The sequence below is a fragment of the Equus quagga genome, chromosome 12 (genome assembly GCF_021613505.1).
Source record: "Equus quagga isolate Etosha38 chromosome 12, UCLA_HA_Equagga_1.0, whole genome shotgun sequence".
Classification (NCBI taxonomy): Eukaryota; Metazoa; Chordata; class Mammalia; order Perissodactyla; family Equidae; genus Equus; species Equus quagga.
Window position 1 is genome coordinate 35,418,947 of NC_060278.1, and position 22,596 is coordinate 35,441,542.

General features: G+C 42.7%; 1 protein-coding gene across 1 annotated transcript in view; it reads left to right on the forward strand.

Annotated features, from left to right (window-relative positions):
• The window catches only part of OPN3 (opsin 3), a 42,001-nt gene that overhangs the window by 16,789 nt on the left and 2,616 nt on the right, over positions 1 to 22,596 (forward strand). Inside the window, exons 2-3 of the mRNA XM_046678310.1 lie at positions 14,357 to 14,676; positions 20,598 to 20,849. Coding sequence (XP_046534266.1) covers positions 14,357 to 14,676; positions 20,598 to 20,849 — 572 coding nt within the window. The remainder of the gene's footprint in view (positions 1 to 14,356; positions 14,677 to 20,597; positions 20,850 to 22,596) is intronic.

Genomic DNA, 22,596 nt, shown 5'->3' on the forward strand with positions numbered 1-22,596 from the left:
GCTAGGGTGTGCGCTTGCATGGGGTCTGGTGTCAGTTTAAGGTCCTGCAGGCTGCTGGGCCAAACTAAATGGATGCCGAGGCAGCAATACTGTGGAGTAGCTCAGCTAAACTGTCAGCACACCCGTACACAGCCAGGAGGTTGAGTAGGTTGCCCACTGAGTATCACTGCTGCTTCTCATTCTCCTAGGAGACCCTTAGCTCCGCAAGGCTCGCCCGCAGCGAAGATGCGAAATTGAACTCACATCCCACAGATGGGCGGGGAATGGAGTGCTTCCTTGGCCATTGCTGCTCTCATCCAGTCTGCTCTCTCCCTCCCGGATAATTCCCGTCAGTGCGCAGTCTAGCCAACACTCCCAAATGTCCCTTGACTTGTGACCACCCTTTCTAGTCTACATTGAGATGTAAGCGTGAAATACACACCATATTTTGAAGATTTAGTATGAGAAAAAGTGTGTAAAATATCTCAATAATTTTATGTTGATTCCAAATTGAGATGATAATATTTTAAATATATTGGGTTAGATAAGATGTTATTAAAGTCATTTTTATCTGTTTCTTTTTACTTTTTAAAATGTAGCTACTAGAAAAATTTAGCTAACACATGTGGCTCACATCCTCTCTCTGCTGGCCCGGACTGCTCTAGGGTGTAAGTAAATCTGGAATTGGTGGCTGTGGTGTATGTCGGGTGAATTTTCAAATGGATGTCTTTCAGTATCCTCAGTGCCTCTCCTTTGTATAAGGCGCTCGCGGTTCCCGGTCCTTGTCATCTTCCTCTCTCGGAGCTCCCAAGAGAGCTTTGGTCTATATGTCTCGTTTGGCATTTCAAATACAAATTTTGTATTTCAGCTTGTCTTTCTCTGTTGCCTTTTCCCCTTTGCATCAAGGACCATCTCCTACAACTTTCCTGCCCCACCACTAAGCTCAGGGCGTGTGTGTTGGAGCCACTTGACCACGTAAGGAAGATTTAGACACTCCTAGCGTGATGACTGCCGGCTCCTAAGCTATGATTTGTTCTGGAACAATTTTGTCTTATTTACCTTGAGTATACCTTCAGTTTCTTATGCATCCAGGCTTCACTCTGCTGTCCACAATACGAGGAAATTCCAGAGGAAGTCACATTAGCCTTCACTCTCCCTTTTCTTGGTGAAACGGCTGATGTCTCCCGGCAAGGCTTCTCATGTACTACTGGGTTCTGGAGTCTCCGCAGTGGGCTAGGCCAGGGCGAGCTTCACATGTACAAGGCCGTTTCGTTGGATTTATAAAAGCTCCTTTTCAAATGATACCACCTTCAGCCATCTCCTGATATGTTGCACCTGGTTCTATAAAACATGGCGTTATGATGGCTTATTGGAATATAAGAAGCAACAATTGAAAAATACAAGGGAATAGGTAGAGAGGAATAAAAGCTAGAGATGAGTACAACATTATGAAAATTAGACCTGTCCATATAAACTAGACAAGGTCCCCCTTCCTCAGAGCTGGAGCTTGGTGTGTGACACAGCGTTTGGTGTTCCTGAGGAGCTCTGTTTTGTGAAATGCTAACTCAAATGAATGGTTCTGTCCAGGTCCTCTCCTGAGGGGACAATTTACAAACCCCTAATGTGTGGCCCCTGAGCGGCAGGCAGGGAGAAAGGCAAGCAAGTTTTAGAACCCAGAATGACGCTACTGGAAAGTTTTCCTGAAAATTTTCAAATGCCAAGAGATGTGGGAGTGTTGAGATAGAAGGTGTCTAAGGAACAAAAGAGTGCAAACAAAAGGCACAGGAGCCCCAGGTTGCTGGGTGTGTGCTGTTTCCTGGCCTGGGGTGGACCTATTAGAGCTGAGAAAACAGAGAACTGGTCTCTGCTGTGGGCTTGAGGTCTCTCTCTCTCTTCTCTGTTTCTAAAGATGTAGAAGAATTCTTAGACAGGATGAAGGATGCCAAAGAGTAATGATAAGTGAATCAAAAGGCAGGTAAGCAAAATAGTGTAAGGAAAGAGGAAAACCTTGAACTCTGAAACTAAGATATATAGAAATTCTTTTCTCATGAAAGAGAATCATTCCATGGAATACAGAGGTCTGTAATTTATTTCGCATCCTGTGCTCCTGCCTGGACATAGAGACACAGCTGGTGACGCTGGTGCTCTGCTGGAGGCTGGAGAGCTTGATGGAAAGACTTCAGGGGCTGGTACAGGCGTGGGAGGCCTGAGGGGTCTGTGTCAGAGGGATGAAAGGGCCGTCTCTCCAGGCTGACTGCCATGGACGCAGGGGACAGCATCAGAAGAGATCCGCACTGCATCTCCTGGGGTAGACTAAACTGAAGGATTCAGAGACATCCCAGTTTCTTGTGTTCTTCCATTGGTGACTGCGTCTGTGGAGGAAAACCTGGGAAATGAGCAAACAGTCACAGAGAGATGATATTAAAGGAGATTTGGGTTTAATCTAGATGGACCATTTGTTCTGAAAGTCAGAATCTTCAGGGAAATCTCTTAAACAAACAGATCCTCAGGCTCCGCCCCAGAGCTGCTGAAGCAGAATCTTCAGGGAAATCTCTTAAACAGATCCTCAGGCTCCGCCCCAGGCCTGCTGAAGCAGAATCTTCAATGGGAGAGCCTTGCAGTCGGCATTTTATACAACCGCCCCAGGAGATATATTTGTAGCTGTTTCAAGAGCTGGCATTTGGAATCACTATTCCTACCAGGGAAGAGAGACTTGCTGCTCAGATCCAGAGGGTTTTAAGCTGAACATCGAGGGTGAGAGTCAAATCTATATGAAGCCCAGTTTGGGAATCTGGGAGAGAAGCTTGAGACAGTGGCATACAAATGGTTCTGGAAGTCCATCCTGCTCTGACACCTGCTGGCTTTGCTTTGTGGCCTTGGGCAAAATACTTTCTATTTGTAAAGCTTCCTTCCCCACCTCCAGCTTTCCTCCAGCTCTCCTCCGTTTGGCATTCTCAGCTCAGGAAGACTAAGACTTTCAAGGAAATGATCTTTTCTTGCCTATCCAAACTGTCCCGCACTAGTCACCAGGATGGGCGCTACTTTATGTGCTACCACGTCACCAACATATATTTTAAACCTGAAGCATTTTGTCCCAGGATTGCCCTGCCCAGGATGTAGCAAGTAGGTTTTTCTTTAACGCATTCTGATGAGCTTATCTTCTTTCCCATTCTCTTTTTGTGGCCCTGAGGTATCTTGTATCACATTTTTTAATTGACTGGGTGCTTACACACACACAGAATTACAGCTGAGTGTACTGTACTCCTTGAGAGAAAAGTGGCACGGGCCCTCTTGCTGTATTTCGCTTCTCTTCCCTGAGTCAGCAGCGTGGTATAGAAGGTAATTTAAAATGGGACCAGTGTGTTACCGGCTGCTGTAAAGCCGAAACCCTGAGCTCCTTTGAGAGCTTTCTAAATTATAAATGCCTAAATTAAAATCTAATTTGGTACCTCCGAGGTTCCCTTGCATTTCTAATTTGCTCTTCTGGGCTAGCTCAGATTTTCTTCACTTGGTGCCAGGTTGGAAATCCAGGAAGGAACACTTAGAAACTAGAACTGTCATTGCAGGTGTGGGGTCACATGGCTATCCCATAATTTATTCATATGTTGGATTTTTTCATAGAATTAAAAAGTCCTCAAGCTTATTCATTGATCCCAACCAACTCACTTCATCAGATCTTCCCAGGGGGAGTTCAGATAGAGGCTGGACTAGCAGAGAGAAGATGTGAGTGGCCCTCCAATCGTGAACCTCGGCCCCTTTCCGCACACTCTTAGTAGATGGGCACAGTGAGCTTCTCCTGCCTCACGTGTCTGTGAAGAGCTGACGAGAAAAGCACAGGGGGCAGCATTTTGAAAATTCTGAAATACCACTTGAAATAAGGTATTCTGACTTCTTATTGTGAGTGGAGAACAAGGGGTGACAAATTAATAGGAATACCATTTGACTTCATATCATCCATAGAAATGAATGTTTTATAGGGTCTTATTAATCATCAAAAATTATCATGTGATGACTGTCAAATAGTGTTTTGAGTTGAAAAAGGGACACCTTAGGAAAAAGGGCAGGAAATTGGCTTGTTTTATGTTCTCCTAACCTGTATGTATTGCTACTTTCTATTAGGAACGTTTTTCCTTTTCAGTGAAGTCAGACTGTGACTATTTCTAAGCATCATTTTGCCTTAGTGTTTGGTTAATTACAAGGATGACCAAGTTTACTCCAGGATTTTTACTCTTTATTTGAGAAGAAATATGGTCATGTGCGAATAACTTTTATCATCAGCAAATATATAAAAACCCCTCGCTAACTATTCCAGGTGCCAAGGAGGATGCCAAGATACAAAAGACATGGGCCCTATCTCTTAGGTGTTTATAATTTAATTGGGGACATAAGACATGAGTAATAGAATTGCGTCCAAATATAGGAAGTAGTAAACAGTGGCTATGATGGTTTAGTCTGTGTGTGTTGTCTGAGCAGCGTGTGGCATGCTCTAAGGAAGTTGAAAATGGTGAAAGAGAAAGTTAACTAGGCAGTGGAAGTAATATGCAGAGTTCATTGAAAGCAGACATGGTAATAAGCAAAGGGAGCTTTGCAGGTCATTATGCTGGAGAGGACCTCATGAAAGTAATAAGATGATTATCTTACCACAAGTGTCCCCCACCCCAAGTAATGCCTAAGGCAAAGCATGTGGACTTAAGATTTATTGGGAAGTATATTCCCAGGGAATCAGGAGTGAGAGAGTAGAGGAAGAGGCAGGGGAGAAAGGAAGTCAAATATGAGATGATGCGCCACTGAGCTGGCCAGAGCTTCACAAAACACAGCCAATTGCTCTATTCCTGCTGGACATCTTCAGAGAGGCTGTGTGAAACTAGTGTATCTTGAAACACCCCATGGAGAGGGAGGGGAGTGCAAGCAGTTTAATCTCTGGTTCCTTCCTGCCTCCTGACTCACATTGATCCAAGTCTGTGCTACGAGGTATTAATGTCCCCTTGCTTCTGGGTTGGGTCAGCCAGGTCCAGGCAGCAGCTAGGAGGCCAGAGCCTCCAGGGGTCCAGTCCAGTGAGGGCGAAGGTGCAGGCTGGTACTGTGAGAAGGTCTGTGGTGGTTACAGCGGCAGCAGCTGGAGCTTTGTGGCTATAGTCATGGAACCGCCATTGCTGGAAGCAAGGCAAATGGTCCAGGCCCATGGTTGGGAGGCGAGGCTTGTGAGCTGGGCCGAGAAGATCTAGGAAGGCACCTAAACTGAGTCCAGTCTCAAAAAGGTATTTGGTGCACAAGAGGATGGCAGAGGCCAGACAATGAAAAAATCAATGAGGGGTAGGTCAGGGCAATCGTCTGTGGGATGTGAGCCTGCGCTAGAATAATGGGAGTGGTGTGAAGCACAGAGATGAATTAGAAATATTTGAAGAGAAAAGCCTTCTGCTGGCTTTAAATGAAAATACATAGCGGAGAGAGAGGAGAGGGGAAATTAAAGTAAACATGTTCCTAAAGTGGATCCGGGTGGAGGTCCTGCTGGAAGAGCGTCTCTGGCGCAGTTTTCTTGAGTCCACTGCGGTGAATGATCAGAAGATCTAGAGTGCTGTGTTCAGAAATGGTTTTGATGAAGTGGTGAAAACGCAGTGTGTGCCTCCCATTTTTCCTGTGGAATGACTCCCATTCTATGAGCACAGATGAAGTAGGATTAGAATTTGCAATATCTCAGTTCCTGGTAAGCGCTTCCATATGGCCATTTTCCAGAATTTGGTCCCACTGTGCTTATGTTTGTCTCTCTTCGGTCCTTAAGTAATGCCACAGAGAAGTTATTTTGTATTCATACTGTCCTTTCACCCCAGACCTGTGGACTCTAGTCACTATGGATATTTCTTGGGCCCCTTAGTGTGATAATTATCCGTATTTTCCCCATTGTTAACTATCCTGTTCCATATCCTCCCCTGACAAGCAGGCACGTGAGTGTGGAGTGAGTTCCAAGGAGACCCTGTCCCAAGATACGACACTGCTTTCCCCTGGTTATGCTACATGGAGTTAAGCAACTATCAAGAGAAAAACAAAAACAAACCCTAAATCAGAGGGAAGGCAACAGTCTAAAATTGGGTTATCTGTCCAAAGGGGGCTGTGAAAAAACAAGGAGCCCAGTCTGAAGCCAGAGTAGTCAGAGACCAAGGGACGCTGATATTGGAAGAATCAAAGGTGACAGAGGGGAGATGACTGGAGTGACTTCCCAGCTACTGTGCAGATGCCCAAGGTCACCTTGGAGGAGGGGATGCACACAGCAGAGTCTCCTGTATCTTACCAACGGCATCAACAACAGTTTGCCCCTGCCTCCCCTCTACAAAGTCACTAGATTTAATGGGGAAAAAATACACTCCCTTTTTGACATATATGAAATACCATGAGATGACGGTACGGACATCTTAGACTGTGAGAAACTAGCCCACAGACGACATCCTGAGAACCGCCATGTTGACTCCCTCTCTTCTGGGGATTCATTGGCCCTTTTGTTAAGGGAGCTCCCAGTTCTTAATGCACAACAGCACTTGATGGCTACATTTCCACATGGCCATAAAAAATAAATCTCTGTTTAAGATGCTTACCTAAAATCATAATTTTTTAATCCACGGAGAGAGTTTTAACTTTCATGCTGTACTGGGTTTCCTGTGGAACTGAGTCTAGGTATACTAAACATGAAAAATATTAAATTTGTTTTTAGAGCAAATAATTGAAAAATGGTATTTGATAAAGGGAGATAAGCAGATATGAAGGAAGGGATCACTAACTAGAACTAATTTCCTGCCTAATAACCATCTGGTAAATGCCTAAAATATGTATACTAAAAACCAACCACCATTTTGATGTTTGAGAGAACTGCTCTTACTCATCAAATGGAAATTGCTCATTCCGGTAGCTGGGAATATTATCCCAATGAAGATGGTCATTTCTAATTTCCTTTAAAAGTCTCCATCTTGAAAAAAAGTTGAGTATACCCACTTAGTTTGGAGATTTTACTGTTTAGTCTGTAAGGTTTTGCCTGCCATGGGCTGGGTTATACAGTTGCCTCATTTTATAGATAGAGAATTTGAAACACAGACCATTGAGTGATTTGTTAAAAATCGCCTAGAGAATCACAGTGAAGCTCATTATCCCCTAATGACCTTCCCTCTCAAAACTATTTCTCTTCCATATGCTTTCCAGCTCAGTGCAGCACAATCCATTCATTCCCCAAGCCAGTAACCCAAGATTCCCTTTGATTCTTCTTCATTCATTTCCACATCCTACAAAGATTCACGTCCCTGAAATTTACTGCACCGTCCTCATCTCGCTTTCCCCACTGTCTCTGCATTAGTTCTGTTCCTCATCACCCTAATTGCATTTCTCCAGTAGCTTTGTCAATTACAGACTTGTCCCTCCCCACAATCCTTTTTCCATAATGCAGCCAGAGAGAGCTTTCCATAAGGAAAACCTGCAAAAGCAAAACCAAAAGAAAAGAAAAGAAAATTCTCTAGAATTGTACAGCGATACAAGAGAACAAAAACATGTTAATGGTTCCTCAGAGCTCTGGGAATACATTCCAGACTCCTCGCCTGGCATGTAAGGGTCTCCTGGGAGAGCCCTAGTCTTCTGTCTTCTTAGAACTCGGCATCTGTCATATTGAATTATTTGCAAGAACCCAAACGGTGCAAGCTCTGTCGGGTCTCCAAGTGTTCACATAATCTGTTCCCTCTTCCTGGGATAGCAGTGACAGTCTTTTCCCCCAGCCCCTCCTTATTTGCCTGGTTAAAATGTACTTAATATTCACTCACTCAGGTGGCGCTTGCTTCCCAGAGAAGGCCTGCTTCTGAATTGGATATTTCTCTTCCTTTCAGACTTGGAGTTTCTCCTTATACCCCCCTCTCTGGAGTGTGAGCTCCTTGAAGGCAGGGACCATGTCATATTAACTGTTTTATCTGACACATAAGGATGAACAGATCTGGGCTGTGGTCCAAGCTGTACCTGTTCTAAGCCCTTATTCTATTTAGTGTAAACTTGCTTACCCAGAGTCTAGACCATTGAACTATTAATAAGCTATTCAATGCGGACACCTAGTGGCCAAAGGGGGAAAATGACTTTCTTCAGTATTTGTACTTGTTATATATCTAGACTCCCATATTTAAACTCCAGAGTCCTACCCACTCTTGTGCCGTTTGCCAACTTTCCACCCCCTAAAGCAGTTTGCTCCCAGACAATCAACTATTCAATAATAATAATGGCTTACATATTACCATTTTACTAAATGCATTCATATTCTCATTTAATACACCCCCCCCCCCCCCACCGCCACACACACATACACACACAATGAGACAGCATTTTGGTACAGTTATTCCTATTTTATTGGTGAGCAAGTTGAGGTTCAGAGATGTTAATTAATTTTCCAAGAGTCATGGTAATTATGTATAGAAATTGAAACTGAATCCAGGACTTTGGCCTCAAAAACATTCTTCTATTAGAGAACTTATCACATTGTTTCATAATTATTTACCTCTCTGTTTATTATAATTCATCTTTATTCTTCAATGCCTGGTATATTGTATGTGCATGATATATGCTTCTTGGTAGATGTTGTAAAATAAATGCATAATCATCATGTTATGTCACAAACAACTGTACTTGATTCAGATTAAGGCGTGGAGTTAACGCTTGCACATCTCTTTCACTTCCATGCTTTTGTCGACACAGTATCCTTGGCCTTGAAATATCCTTACTCTTGTCAACTTGATAACTCCCTCCCATTCATCAATTCAAATATTGCTTTCTCTTAAACCTGCCCTTGGGATTTCCCTGGGGAGAGGTGTGTCCATCCTTTATTGCATTCTCTAGCTCCCCAGACACAGCTCTGTTTTAGCACTTATCACACTCCTGTAATTATTTGTTTACATGTTACGTGTCTCCTCCTCCAGACTGTGAGGTCTTAGCCAGCATTTCAGGCAGAGGGAACCGCAGTATGAAAGCAGCCAGCTTTGAATGTGGCTGGCAGTTTGAGGCCTGGTGTCTGACCCTAATGTAAGCGGTGCAACAAGATTAAGCAGTCTCCATAGTATGCCGTTGAGATTAGATTTCACCGACTGCTGGCTTCAAATTGGAGCATGCGTACTGCTAGGGTACGTAACCTCTTTCTAATGCCTACGCAAGGACAATTTTACAAGAATCAATTTCTAAATCCTCAACTTCCGTTTGTATTCTTTCCTGGAAATCAGCTACCTGCTATCCGGCACTTCCTCAGGCACCCTTCTCCCACTACCCAGCAAGGCAAACCCCTCCCCTGCCCAGATAAATTCTTACTGCGGAGAGTCACCCGTGCGGGGAGACGGGAGAGACTCCAGGACGGCCCAGAAAGGGGCAGTTGAAAGTAGTGGTGAAGATCTCGAGGAAGCGAGGGACCACTCAGCTGGTTTCCAATTATTCACTTTTCATAAAATTGACTTCTGAGGGGCCGGCCCCGTGGCCGCGTGGTTGAGTTCGCGCGCTCCGCTTTGGCAGCCCAGGGTTTCACTGGTTTGGATCCTGGGCCTGGACATGGCACTGCTCATCAGGCTATACTGAGGCGGCATCCCACATGGCACAACCAGAGACACTCACAACTAGGATATACAACTATGTACCGGGGGGCTTTGGGGAGAAGCAAAAAAAAAAATGGCAACAGATGTTAGCACAGGTGCCAATCTTTACAGAAAAAAAAATTGAGTTGTTGGTAGATCATTAAAAATGAATTTTGGCAATAAATGCTCTGTGATTTTTGGCATATTTGGAAGAGTTCAAGTAACTGAATTCAGAAGGAATGTTCTTAAAATCAATAAGTATTGACTACAACAAAACTCCTTCCACTGCCGTCTGGATTCATATGTGATCCAGAAATCTCTCTTTAACTTTAAAACAGGAAACATAGGAGGAGAATTTATCCTGCCTCATGCTAGCATTGAAAATAGGAACCCATGGATAGATAGATTCTTCACAGAGAAGGAAGGCTGTACTGATCACTTTAAGAGATTTATATCTAATTAAATTTTTTATTTTTAATATTTAACAAAATATTTTGGTCAATTGTGTACTAGTAGAAATTGTGTTGATAAGTCAATCCAAAAGTCAATTTGTTAACCTTAGAGCCTTCCTGTCAAGGAAATTTAAAATTTTCAATTTCTAAATACATTTCTGTTGCAGAAAAGAATAAGGCAAATAATTTAAAATCTTTCAGCCATACCAGTATACTACACTGGAATAAAATTTTTAGGGGGAAAGTGGAATGGAATGTAATTTTAAGTGACTGATCATTGCTATGTAGCTCTCCCTATATATCCGTGTTTGTATAGATACGTGTATGTGTGTTTGTATAGATATATATGTGTTTGTGTGTATATATACACAAAGATATAGACATAGATATGTATATGGAACCACTAACATGTTTATGAATCACTGGAAATATTTAAAAGAGTAAGGTAATAGTTTTATTTTAAAATGTTTATATTTACCTTACACAACTCCTTAAAGTGACAAAAATTCAGATGTAGCTTTTTAAATATATGAGAGTGCATGCAGTTTTCCAGAATTCTATTGGGGAAAACCCTGGAAAAACTATTGCCGATCCCTGCTGTGGCCCACGGCCGCCCCAAAAGGCGCGGTGGGATCCGCACAGGCCCTGATGGAGCCGCCCTTTCCCCTCCCCGCACGTCTGCGGTCTAAAGCCCTCTGGCAAGAATTCGAGGAGGATCACTTTGCCTTTGTAGAAGTTCTGCCAGCCAGAAATGCCCGCCCTGATCCTTTCTGTTCCTCGTGCCTTGACACCTTTTCCGTCTTTTAAAGACCCAGCTTGTTTCACCTCTTCATGAAACCATCCTCCAACACCATCTGCTGGGATTTTGCTTTTTCTGGTTTTTGGTTGCACCGTAAACTTAACATATGATTTCCTGTCATCTTACATTGCCCTGGAATGTTGTGTATAGTTAGTCTTGGCTTTATAAGAAGACACACTATTGTAGTCCCTCGAGGGTAGGGACCACATGTCTGTGGTTTCTCCTATAAGACCTCAGCACAGCGAGAGGCACTTAATCCATACATGGTCAGTCTGCAGCTTTGCAGGGAGAGTGGGGACATCGCGCTTCCCCTAGTAGGATTTGTGGGGAGGAGAAGTCGCCCTGCAGCGCCAACAGGTGGTATAAGGTAAAATCATGGGTTTTGGAGCCAGTCGTGGGTTCTCAGCACTGTCTCCACCACCTACTGGTTCCTTAGCCCTTCTGAGCCACAGACTTCTTTTTCCGAAAAGAGGGACACCATCTGTGGAGTGATTATCATGGGGCCTGACACTCAATCAGTCAAAATGTATGGGTAAAGTAGTTGTAAGACAGTCCCTTCATTCTTGTCTTCCTGGCGTTTGTCCCAGGAATCAATTAGAACACAGCAAATAATTTTGACTCAGGACTAAAATTCATTAGTAAGTAAAGTGTTATTGAGAAAGAAAAAAAGGCTAATATGTAGTTTGTAAGAAAGGGATGTGGTTTAGATCCATTCAAATGTGTCCCCTGGAAGATAAGTCGGTCTGACTGAGCCTGCTCTCTCTGTCCTCATGCAGTCAGAGGGCCAAGAAATGCAGTTTGCTGTCCCCGGGTCTGTACTAACTGGTTGTGGTACTTTGTACTGGCAGCTGAATTCAGGGCCTGAGGCTCCTCGTGCTTACTAAGACACAGGCGTGGTCAAAAACTATATTAGACTTTTAGAATCTCTTTCCTCTTTCACCTAAATAACAAGAAGGAAAAATGCACTGAGCTCCACACCCTGACGTGTCACAAAGCTGGGGTTTCATAGTTCAGCCCTGAGCGCAGGGGGGATTCTCCTGACACCCTGTCAACCCCACCACATCTCCTCACACTCTCACACCTTGCAGCCTGTTTCTCTCCATCTCTGATGGTCGCTCTGCTTCATGGCACTTCCCTAACTGCCTTGCTTGATGTTTTTATTACTGTCTCTCCACCTGCTGGTCTGTAAGTTCCACAAGGCACTTGTTTCGCTCACCTCCTTGTACCTGTTTTCTAGCACACGATTGAGATGTGTGGGTAAGCAAAAGTAGTTCATGAAGAATGGCTGGGTGAATATGTAAACGAGGGTTGGCCTTAACCAGCTTGTTGCTTTAGCCAGAAGAACTCATTTGCAGATCTACAACATAGTGCAATTATTTGCAGCAAGTTTTCTTGCCCATGTAGGACTAAATCAGATTTAAGGTAAATTAACTAAAAGTTGAAGGCCAAGCTACATTTTAACATTTCAAGGCAACTGTATAATTAAATACTTTATGTTTAATAAGAAAGTTTGTAAACTGAATAAAACCAAGAGTATTTCATTAGAGTCAACTTATTTTGTCACTATCTTTAGGTTTTTAGATTTTCTTCAAGGAATGTAATCGGTTAAAGAGAAGATAATATCGCTCCTTAGGTAAAAATTTAATAAAGTGAAAATAGGTTCTTAGTTCTAAAGACAGCACACCTAACTTGCTATTTTCCTTGTCTCCTGAATTACTCAATATAATCTGCATTTAAGTCCATTGTTTGCTGTTCTATCACTGCTTTCTGAAATAGTTCCTTCTACCATGCTCCAAAACCCAATCTTCCTCCAGTCACTTACGTATTTACTAAACATTCACTCATTTATTCAACAAACATTTACTGAATGCCGCGTGATCCGACGCTGAGAATGATGCCCGCTCCAGAAACCTGTCACGGTGTAAATGAATTTAGCTGTGTTCTGCCACTTGCTTTCTGTATCTAGGACCTCTTCATTTCACGCTTTTATAATTATAGTCAGAAAATGTTATAATGGGAGGGGATTTTCAGTTTTATGAAAACAAAACCTAAAGTCTGAAGTGATTGTTTGAGTTGCTGAAGTCACAGAGCTGACGCGTAGAGAGCTGGGACTCAGTCCAGGCCTCCTGAAAACCTGCCCTCCACACCCCGAACTCCTCACAAAACCAGTCTGCCTTCCATTCTCCATAGAGCCACTTTGTCTACACCTCTCTCAATCCACTCATTCAACAAATATTTATTCCAGTATGTTATAGGGAGCTGACTATTTCGTTTTCTTCCTCATATCTGCTCACACACCTTGTGAGTTTTATCTGTGTTAATGTGATCACTTTCTCCTCATCCTCAGTTTAGAAATCTCCCAGTTATTCTTGACCCCTCTCTCTCCCTCCATCTTCATGTTCACTTAGCTGACAAACTCCATTGATGTTAATTGCTAAATATCTCTGGAATCCAGGCTTTGCTGTTCATCCCCCTCATGTCTTGCCTGGATGATTGCAGTAGCCTGCAAGCTGGGCTCTGTGCACTGGACTGTGTTTCGAGTTCTATACTACTGCTAGAATGAGTGTGTTTTCAGAGGAAAAAAGGAAGGAGGAAAAGGAGGTACTGCTGTCACATTAATACTTAAAAAGCATGACACAGTAACAGATTTATAATTTACTATTTTATACAGGAGAAGCTTTTAAAAACAAAAAAGAGACAAATGAAAAACCTTAGCAAAAATTTAAAAACCTTTCTCAGTATCGCCTCATCTGCTCTTTCTAAACTTATCTCTTCTTCACATCCTCTGAGTCCTGGCATCTCTGAATCCCCTCATCATTTTTAGACCCTTTAACGGCCCCCTTGCTCCAGTACGCAGTTCTGGGTCCCCATCGTCTTTGAAGTTCTGGTGTTGGCACAGTGCCTGCCACACGGTAGGTACTCAATAGGAGCTTGTTGAGTGAATAAATCAGTCTCTGGGGAAAGGCGGAGAAATAAATGAATAATCTTGTTAAAGTGTATTCGTTGTGGACTAGAGGCATAAGTGAAGACTGGGCGCGTGGAAGCCTTCGCTCCCTCGGCAGCAGTCCTTGCATGTAAACAGTGTCCCCTGCTAGCAGGTAGGGTAGGGCAGCCTCTGCATAGCTTACTGTAACTTTGAGCAGTTCACACTGGTGGAACCCACTCTGACTTAATCTCTAACGGCTGAGTCACACACAGCTGAGAGAAGGCAAAACCAAAAGAGACACTCACTTGGCGACTCGCCAACTTGCTCCAGAGTGTCTTTGGCAGAAAATTTAAGGCAATAGCTGCATCGCTGGGGCGAGGCTGGGTTTAGGGCTTTTATTTTTGTGCTGCTGTAATCCACATGCTATTTTCTAGTCTCCATTTTCTTGTGAGGGTAAATGTTTCCAGCCAATTTCCTGGGGACTGCGAGGTGTTATTCCTCCCGGGTATTTCAGCCTTTAGAACCCTCGTGGTGCAGAGGCTCTGTAGGTACCTCCAGTGGAGAAAGCGTGGCCTCTGTTGTGTGTGTCTGCCCTGCACCATGCTGTGCTGTCCACCTTCTCTTCCTGCAGGCATTGTTTCCATAACCACCCTGACTGTGCTGGCCTACGAGCGTTATATCCGCGTGGTCCACGCCAGAGTGATCAATTTCTCCTGGGCCTGGAGGGCTCTTACCTACATCTGGCTGTACTCCCTGGCATGGTCAGGAGCACCTCTCCTGGGCTGGAACAGGTACATCCTGGACATACATGGACTGGGCTGCGCCGTGGACTGGAAATCCAAGGATGCCAACGATTCCACCTTTGTGCTCTTCTTATTTCTTGGCTGCCTGGTGGTGCCCATGGGCGTCATAGCCCATTGCTATGGCCATATCCTGTATTCCATTCGAATGGTGAGTTGAAGACTACAAATGCCCCACTCCAAACCATGGCCATGGCAGACAATTTTGTTGGGAAGAGACTGAAACCCTTCCTTCCTGATCAGTAGTTGCCCACAGCAGGAGCAGCTCTAGGGAGCTTCCCGTTTGAGGGGATTTTGCACTATGAGTCATTGTCTGAAAAGTTCAATGAGGAATAACATTTACTCTCTCTACACCGCTCTCTAACCAGAAAAAGGAAGGAAAGGGGTTTTGGACAGACAAGGTCAACAACCACCAAACCCTTACATTCTTCAGCATTCTTAGAATTGAAGAACTCTAACGAAGGGGATTCCACACTTCCCGTGATTTTATTCACTGAAAGGTCACAGAAACCTCTAGAAAACAGTACAGGTATTTTGTCTGGAAATCACTCAGGAGTCATAAAGGACAAGAAGTGACCACAAGCAGGTTTCCCGGCGGGTGCTAGCAAGGAGGACGTGTGCAGTAACAAGGCTGGGGCACAGGCCTCATCCCAGCCTCTAACTTCATCCGTGGATGTTTCCCGTCCTCCCTCGCTGCTTCTTCCTGCTCAGTTGTCTTCTTCATCAAAACCCTCCAGTCTCGTGCTCTCTCTGCCAAACCCCTCTAGCTTTCGCCTCTTTCTTTTTTTAACCAAACTTAGCCATGCGCGTCACTTGAGGTCATGATTATTGCCCTCGACTTCCATGTTCCACCTTTCTTCATACACATCTATTTTGTAAAAAAGAAAAAATTCCCATATCAACCCAACTGTCTATCTTCTCCATGCCTGTAGTCTGACCACAAAGAGGAGCTGGAGAAAACCCACACTGGGTTCCCAGTGTCCATACTCAGGTGTCCTCTCGGTCGTGTCTAGCAATCTTTGGATCTCTAGATGTTGCACTCTCTCTACGCAATTGCTGCTACAGACCCTCCATTCTCATTTTAAATTCTTTCCCTACTAGCCCCCTCATTCTTATCAAATAATCATGCTTATTTTTTGGGCAAACTAAAGCCGTTATGGAGAAATTCCTCAAATCCCTGCCCCCGTTTATGCAAGCCTCCGTGTTCACACTCCTCCTTCGACCTCTTTCTTCAGTTACAGGGTAATGGGAGAGATCTCTCGGGACCAAGCTGATCCTAGATTCTGGTTTTCCCCCCAACCTCATTCTCTGCCCCAGGGACCTCTCTCAAGTAATAATCTTCTCTTTCACTTATATGTTCAATCTCTCCCTTACTACTCGCTCTTTCCTCTGAATATATAACCATGCTAATTTAATTCAAAAGCAAAATCTACTCTCAACTCCCTCTAGTTATCATTTTGTTTCTCTCCTTGTCACTGCCAACTCACAGAATCCTTAGTGGCTTTCGTGCTGCATCATCACTCATTAAGCATTCGTTTGACCAGTATTTACTGAGTATCTAGAATGTACCTGTTACTTACTGTTATGGACTGAATGTTTTTGTCCTCCCAAAATTCATATGTGGAAGCCTACATGCCCAACTGATGATATTGGAGGTGGGCCTTTAGGAGGTAATAGGGTTCTATGATGTCATGAGAGTGGGCCCTCATGATGGGACCAGTGCCCTGATGAGAAGAGGCAGGGAGGCCGGAGTGTGCTCTTTCTTTCCCTCTCTCTCCACCATGTGAGAACGCAGAGGAGAAGGCAGTCATCTCCAAGCCGAGCTTGTTGGCACCTTGATCTTAGACTTCCCAGCCTCCAGATCCGTGAGAAGTAAATTTCTGTTGTGTGAGCCACTCAGTCTATGGTATTTTATTATGGAAGCCCAAGCTGACTGAGACGTTTACTAGGCTCTGAGGATCTAACAATGTGTAAGATAGAGCCCCTGCCTCAAAGAGTGTAGTTTAGTGAGTTCACCTAGCATTTACCCTCAACTCATTGCAAATTGGCACCCCTTTCCTCTACCACACTCTCACGGAGACAGCCCTCATTAAGGTCATTGATGACCTCCCAAATGTTAGATCCAATGGACACATTTCTGTTTCCTTTTTTTTTATTTGTGACATTTGAGACTTGTGATGCTGTTGACACCTTCCACTTTAACTGTGATTTTCTCCTCCTGTTGTTTCTAGTACCCCATTCTCTCATATCTTTACTGCTAACTCTCTGGCCCCATCTTAAGTCTTTCAAGGGCTTCTTTGCCTCGGGCCTCGCCAGCATTCTCTGTTTAGCTTTCATCTCATACTGCACACTAACCTTGGGCCATCTCACATACCGCCAGGATCTCTCCTTCTAACAATAGCTTGGTGACTTTGAAATCTCTATTTCTGATCAGGTTGTTCTTCTGACCTCTGTCAGATCTTCACAGTCAATTGGCTATTGAACACCTCCACTTTTGGTCCACAGACTTGTCAAATTCAGCATGTGTGAAGATGAATTGGTCATCTTTCTCCCCAAATCTGCTACTCCTCCATTCCCATTCTCAGTAAGTGTTCCTCATTCCTAGCTATCTAAGCCAGAAATCAGGCAGTAATCTTTGACTATTCCTTATTCATGTCTTCCCTTGCATCCAACCAATTATCAATTTTTATCTATTTGACCTCGAATATTTTTCCTTATATCCTTTTTTTCCTCTCCCACTGCCACAGACTCAATTCAAAAAGACTTTAGTTTTTCTTCCTGTATTCTTACTTTCCTCTAATCCCTTTTTTCCATACTGCCACCAGAATAAGTGTTCTCAAAGGCGAATTTTCTCATGTCCCTGCTCAGCTTAAAATCTTTTAGGGGTTCCATTGCCTTCAAGATTAAAAATAGAGGCCAGCCTGGTGGTGCAGCGGTTAAGTTCGCACATTCTGCTTCTCAGCGGCCTGGGGTTCACTGGTTCAAATCCCGGGTGCGGACATGGCACCGCTTGGCACGCCATGCTGTGGTAGGCACCCCACATATAAAGCAGAGGAAGATGGGTACGGATGTTAGCTCAGGGCCAGGCTTCCTCAGCAAAAAAGAGAAGGACTGGCAGTAGTTAGCTCAGGGCTAATCTTCCTCAAAAATAAATAAATAAATAAATAAAGCCCCTGAGTGTGACTACCAGGTCCTGTATGGCCATCTCTTATCTGCCTGTCCAGTCTCATTTCTTGACACACCCTCCCTCTTGCCACCTGAGGATCCAGCCAGCTTCAGTATTTCTTGTTCCCGGAGCTTGGCATGTGTTCTTTACTTCTTTGCCTTAACACACTTCCTTTGGAACATTCTGTCTCTGCTCCTTACTTGGCTAGCTCCAACTCACCTCAGAAGGCTGAGCTCAGGATCTTCTTGCTCTTAGCCTGTGTATCCCAAAGCTCTCCCTGGTCACCTCCCTCATGGCATGTGTCACCTGTAAAGCAGAATGTTTGTGTGCACGTCCCCCTCATGAAATAGTGAATTCTTCAAGAGAGAGACCCCATCTTATTTATTTTTTCACTTACAGCTGGAACAGTACCTGCATGCAATAGGTGATCAGAGACTATTTTTGGAAGGAGTTACAGGCAGAGGGCGCAGGAAGGGGAAGTGGTGGAAGCACAAAGAGACTTGACTTTAGACTGCGCAGTAACCTCAACACAGAACTTGGTGCCAGCATTTGCCTCTGTTTTATTCTCCAGAGGGGTGACCCCCAGCAGCAGTGGACACATAGCTACTCACCTGAGAATGAGGACTCAGTGATGTCTTTGAAAATCTACAGGTGTCTGGATCAATGAGCACTGAGCATCTGCGTTTCTATGGGCAGAGAACACTTAGAGGGAATTCTGGAAAATTTGTCTGAAGCAGTTCATCCTGTAGGACAGATTTAACCGGGATGAGCTTTTGCTTCATTCTTAGCAATTTTGAAAAATATCCTCAAATGAATAACGATGGGGGAGACATGGAGGAGAGCTCTCTGTTTGGAAAACATTGACTGAGCTGAGTGAAGGAATAGAGAATGATGAAACAAAGAGGCCAAAGAGAGAAAAATGAAAAATAACCATGGAAACTTCACATTTACAAACCCAAAAAGTCTGAAACGTTAGTCAGGATCTTCTCCTTATACCAAAGAGGAACTGGGAAAATATAGGCCAATATTTTCATAAATTAACTTCTGTAGCATGCATGTAATCCCAAGATGATAAATGAGTGCTCCGCTTTGATAAATGGCAAGAGAGGATGGGGATTGGCTTGCCCATAAAATGGTACCAATAAAACTGTTGGGCCCCAGATAGTGGGGCCCTGGGGGACAGATCATTGAAATGTGGTTCTATTACTAGTTGATTGGAACTCTGAGGAGTCAAAAATCGTGATTCCTAATATCCTGTAGTATCATAAAAATACATATGCATAAGATATAAGTTTGTTAGTTTCAAATATAATTCAAATATAAATATTTAATTTCAAAAACAATTCCACAAAGTCTTGTGTGGAACTGGAACCCAACTTCTCTTAACTCTAGTAGGTTCTCCGTTTTAACCTCCTTTAATCTTGACTCTCAGAGAAGGCAACTGAATTGCTCAGCGTCACCCAGGGAGCAGAAGTGGTGAATCTGGGATATAACGCCCGATCTTCTAATTCCAAATCTGGAGCTTTTCCTAGAACTCCACAACCTTCTGAAAAACTCTAAGGAAAACCTCCCACCCCCTAAAAAATGCTGTTCTGAAAATAGAATAATATTATATCACATTACATAAAATAGTTTCTTTTAAAATAGATAGTAATAGTACCAGACATTTAACACTCACTCTCTCACTCACACATTCTTTCCACTCTAAGAAAAATTAGCCATTTTAATTATCCCCGTCTTCTTCTATTCTTTGTCAATATGAATGTGCAATTCTTATAAGAACATAGTTTCTTAAATATAATTTTAGATAATAATTTAGATGTATCAGTTCAAATTTACTTTCAAATACTATAAACACCTGTTCTAACTGATTTACATGGAAGTTTTTTTCCTTAATTTTTATGATAATGCTAGAAATAGAAGGAACACTTAGAGTTTGTTGAAATGCAATAAATTTTGCAGGTTAAAATGATAGACTAAGTCAAAACAGTATGCCAGATTGCTTTTTTTTTTTATCAGTATGTAAATCATTTGTATTTTTGTAGCAAAATTAGCTTCTTAGGATGGTCAGAAATAGCCCTTTAATTTAAGAACGTACTTTTGGTGTACAGGAATGTTCTCCCCCTCACCTAAATAGCACATTTATAGCAATAATAGGAGGAACTTCTAAAGGAGCTTTTATCTGAGAAACTCAAAGAACTTTCAGGCTGTAGGCCGTTAGTCTTCAATACCTTTAATGGGGACAAACCAGGAGTAGGTATGCTGACTTTAGAGGAATGGGGCTCCCTGGGTTTTACCAAGTGCTCTCTCCTGCCACTGAGAAAACCACCTGGGAACAAAGGCCTCCTCCCATCCCACGTTCCAGTCGTCAGCTGTGAGTCGGAAGTCTCAGCAGTCTCCAGTAAGAATTCGTTTGGGAATTAAGTTCTCATCAAGACTGGCTGTAGACTTACCCATGCAGAACTCCTGACATCACAGGTTTGCTGCCTGGTTTGAGAATTTGAGGATTATGCTCTGGATAAACGAGTTTCCAGAATCATGGAGAAATTGCTTCCAATTTATCATGACTCTTTCAAGCCGTCTCTTAGCAACTTGAAGATCAAGGCAAAATAATACATGGTATTGTTCTCTAAATAAATTAGAAAACATTAAAACCCCTTAAAGGATCTAAGAGGCTATGTGGCTCAATGTACTACATCAGAGATGAGGAGGCTGAGACCCAGAGGGGTTAAGGTCTGGGCCCGGCTGTAGGGCCTGCATCAGAAGTCAGGCCCCCAAGGTCCTATTCAGTTCTCTTTCTGTTAAGGTTGGGCTTCTGTTAATGTTGTCTGAATATCTATCAGAAAAACAACAAAGACAGTGGCTCTTTCATTTTCAACCCTTTCCTTTCATTGTCTTTTCTGTAGCTTCGTTGTGTTGAAGATCTTCAGACAATTCAAGTGATGAAGATTTTAAGATATGAAAAGAAACTAGCCAAAATGTGCTTTTTTATGATATTCACCTTCCTGATCTTTTGGATGCCTTACATTGTGATCTGTTTCTTGGTGGCTAATGGTTATGGACACCTGGTCACTCCAACAGTATCTATTGTTTCATATCTCTTTGCTAAATCAAGCACTATATATAATCCGATTATTTATATCTTCACGATCAGAAAGGTAAGCTTTGTAATTAACTAATTGTTTTCACCATGTGGGTAGGATTGTTTGAAAATATAATACTTTTATACAGATTATTCAGAGCAGCTTCAATGATAAAAACCTAAATCAAGAATTTTACAGGAAAGTAAAGGGTTCAGGAAGAAATATAGGATATTCCAAAAGAAAATAATAACAATTCTAAGATTTGCCAATGGAAATTTACACTTGTTAGGTATAATTCTATTAAAATTAATATTTAATTCATCAGAAAACATTTTACATCTAGTAATACTAACAGCCACAATCAAAGTTAATAATTCATGTAAAATTCTTCACTGTACTTTGCAGGTTACACCTTTATCTTTACAAAACATCATGAAATAGGCACTAATATTATTCCTTATTTTATTTATGGATTTTGAAACAGGTTCAGAGGTTAAATAAATCGTCTGATACAGGAGTTTTTGGTTCCTGAATTTGAACCTGGTTTGCTTGACTCTCAAGAGTCCATGCTCAAAAATCCTCACTTGCGGTTATGGGTTCTGTTAGTCATTGGTTGGGGTGTTATTCACACGCCACGGCCAATGTGTAGCTAAAATTAACTTGGCTCAAGAAACTTCCTCTAGATCTGCTGGGAAGCTTATTATCTGTTTCTGTAGTAGGAAGGTTTTGACTTGATGGTTGTCACTCATGCCTACAAGAGCCCTCATTATGTCTGATTTGAAGCAGAGCCTCTAATTTACAAAGTTTAAAGATCAGAGAATTTAAAAGTTATGAATAATGGTTCATTATGATATTGGAATTTTAAAGTAAGTCATATTAGTTACAGGCAAAATAACCACTCTGACTGCTGAAGCGTTTGGAAGAAGAGGGCACTTTTTAACCTCCCAATGTTCAGTGCTAAATCTCCTCTTTCTTCTTATGCCTTTCCTTTCTCCTGAATGTTGTTGGTTTACCTTCTCCATGAGCTTACTCTTATATGCCTTCAATTTCCTTTCACTGATGGCCTTTCTCTCCCTTTCATGTTGACTCCCATTTGTCTATTTCCTTGAACCCAGAGATGTTTAACTTGGAATCCTTAGATTCTGAGAATTACTTGAATTGGCCTCAGGAGAGCCATTGGAACTCCTGAAATTGTTTATAAATCTTTATTATTATTATCATTATTGGTTGAGGAAGATTAGCCTTGAGCTAACATCTGCTGCCAATCCTCCTCTTTTTGCTGAGGAAGATTGGCCCTCAGCTAACATCCGTGCCCATCTTCCTCTACTTTATGTGTGGAATGCCTGCCACAGCATGGCTTGCCAAGCAGTGCGTAGGTCTGCACCCCTGGATCAGAACCTGTGAACCCTGGGCTGTTGAAGTGGGACTTGCGAACTTCACCGCTGCACCACGAGGCCAGCTCCTATAAAACTTCTTGAGAATATGCACATGTGAATTTTTCCAGTGAGATGGTGGATTCTAGCTTTAATTTTCTGAAGGAGTATAAGATCTCCATATTTTAAGGATTGCCACCTCAACAGGCAAATAAGTACATTTTAAATATAATAACTAACAGTTATTTTCTGTGTCCTTTCTCTGGGCCAATGGGCTATAAACCAGTGTTTTTAAAACTTTAATGTGCATACATCGCAACTGTAGATCTTGTTAAAAAAAGTGTGGATTTCTGATTCAGCATGGTCTGGGTGCCCAAGATTCTGCATTTCTAATGTAGTCTAAAAGACATAATAAACAAACAAGTAAAACAATGGTCCTTACCCTCAAT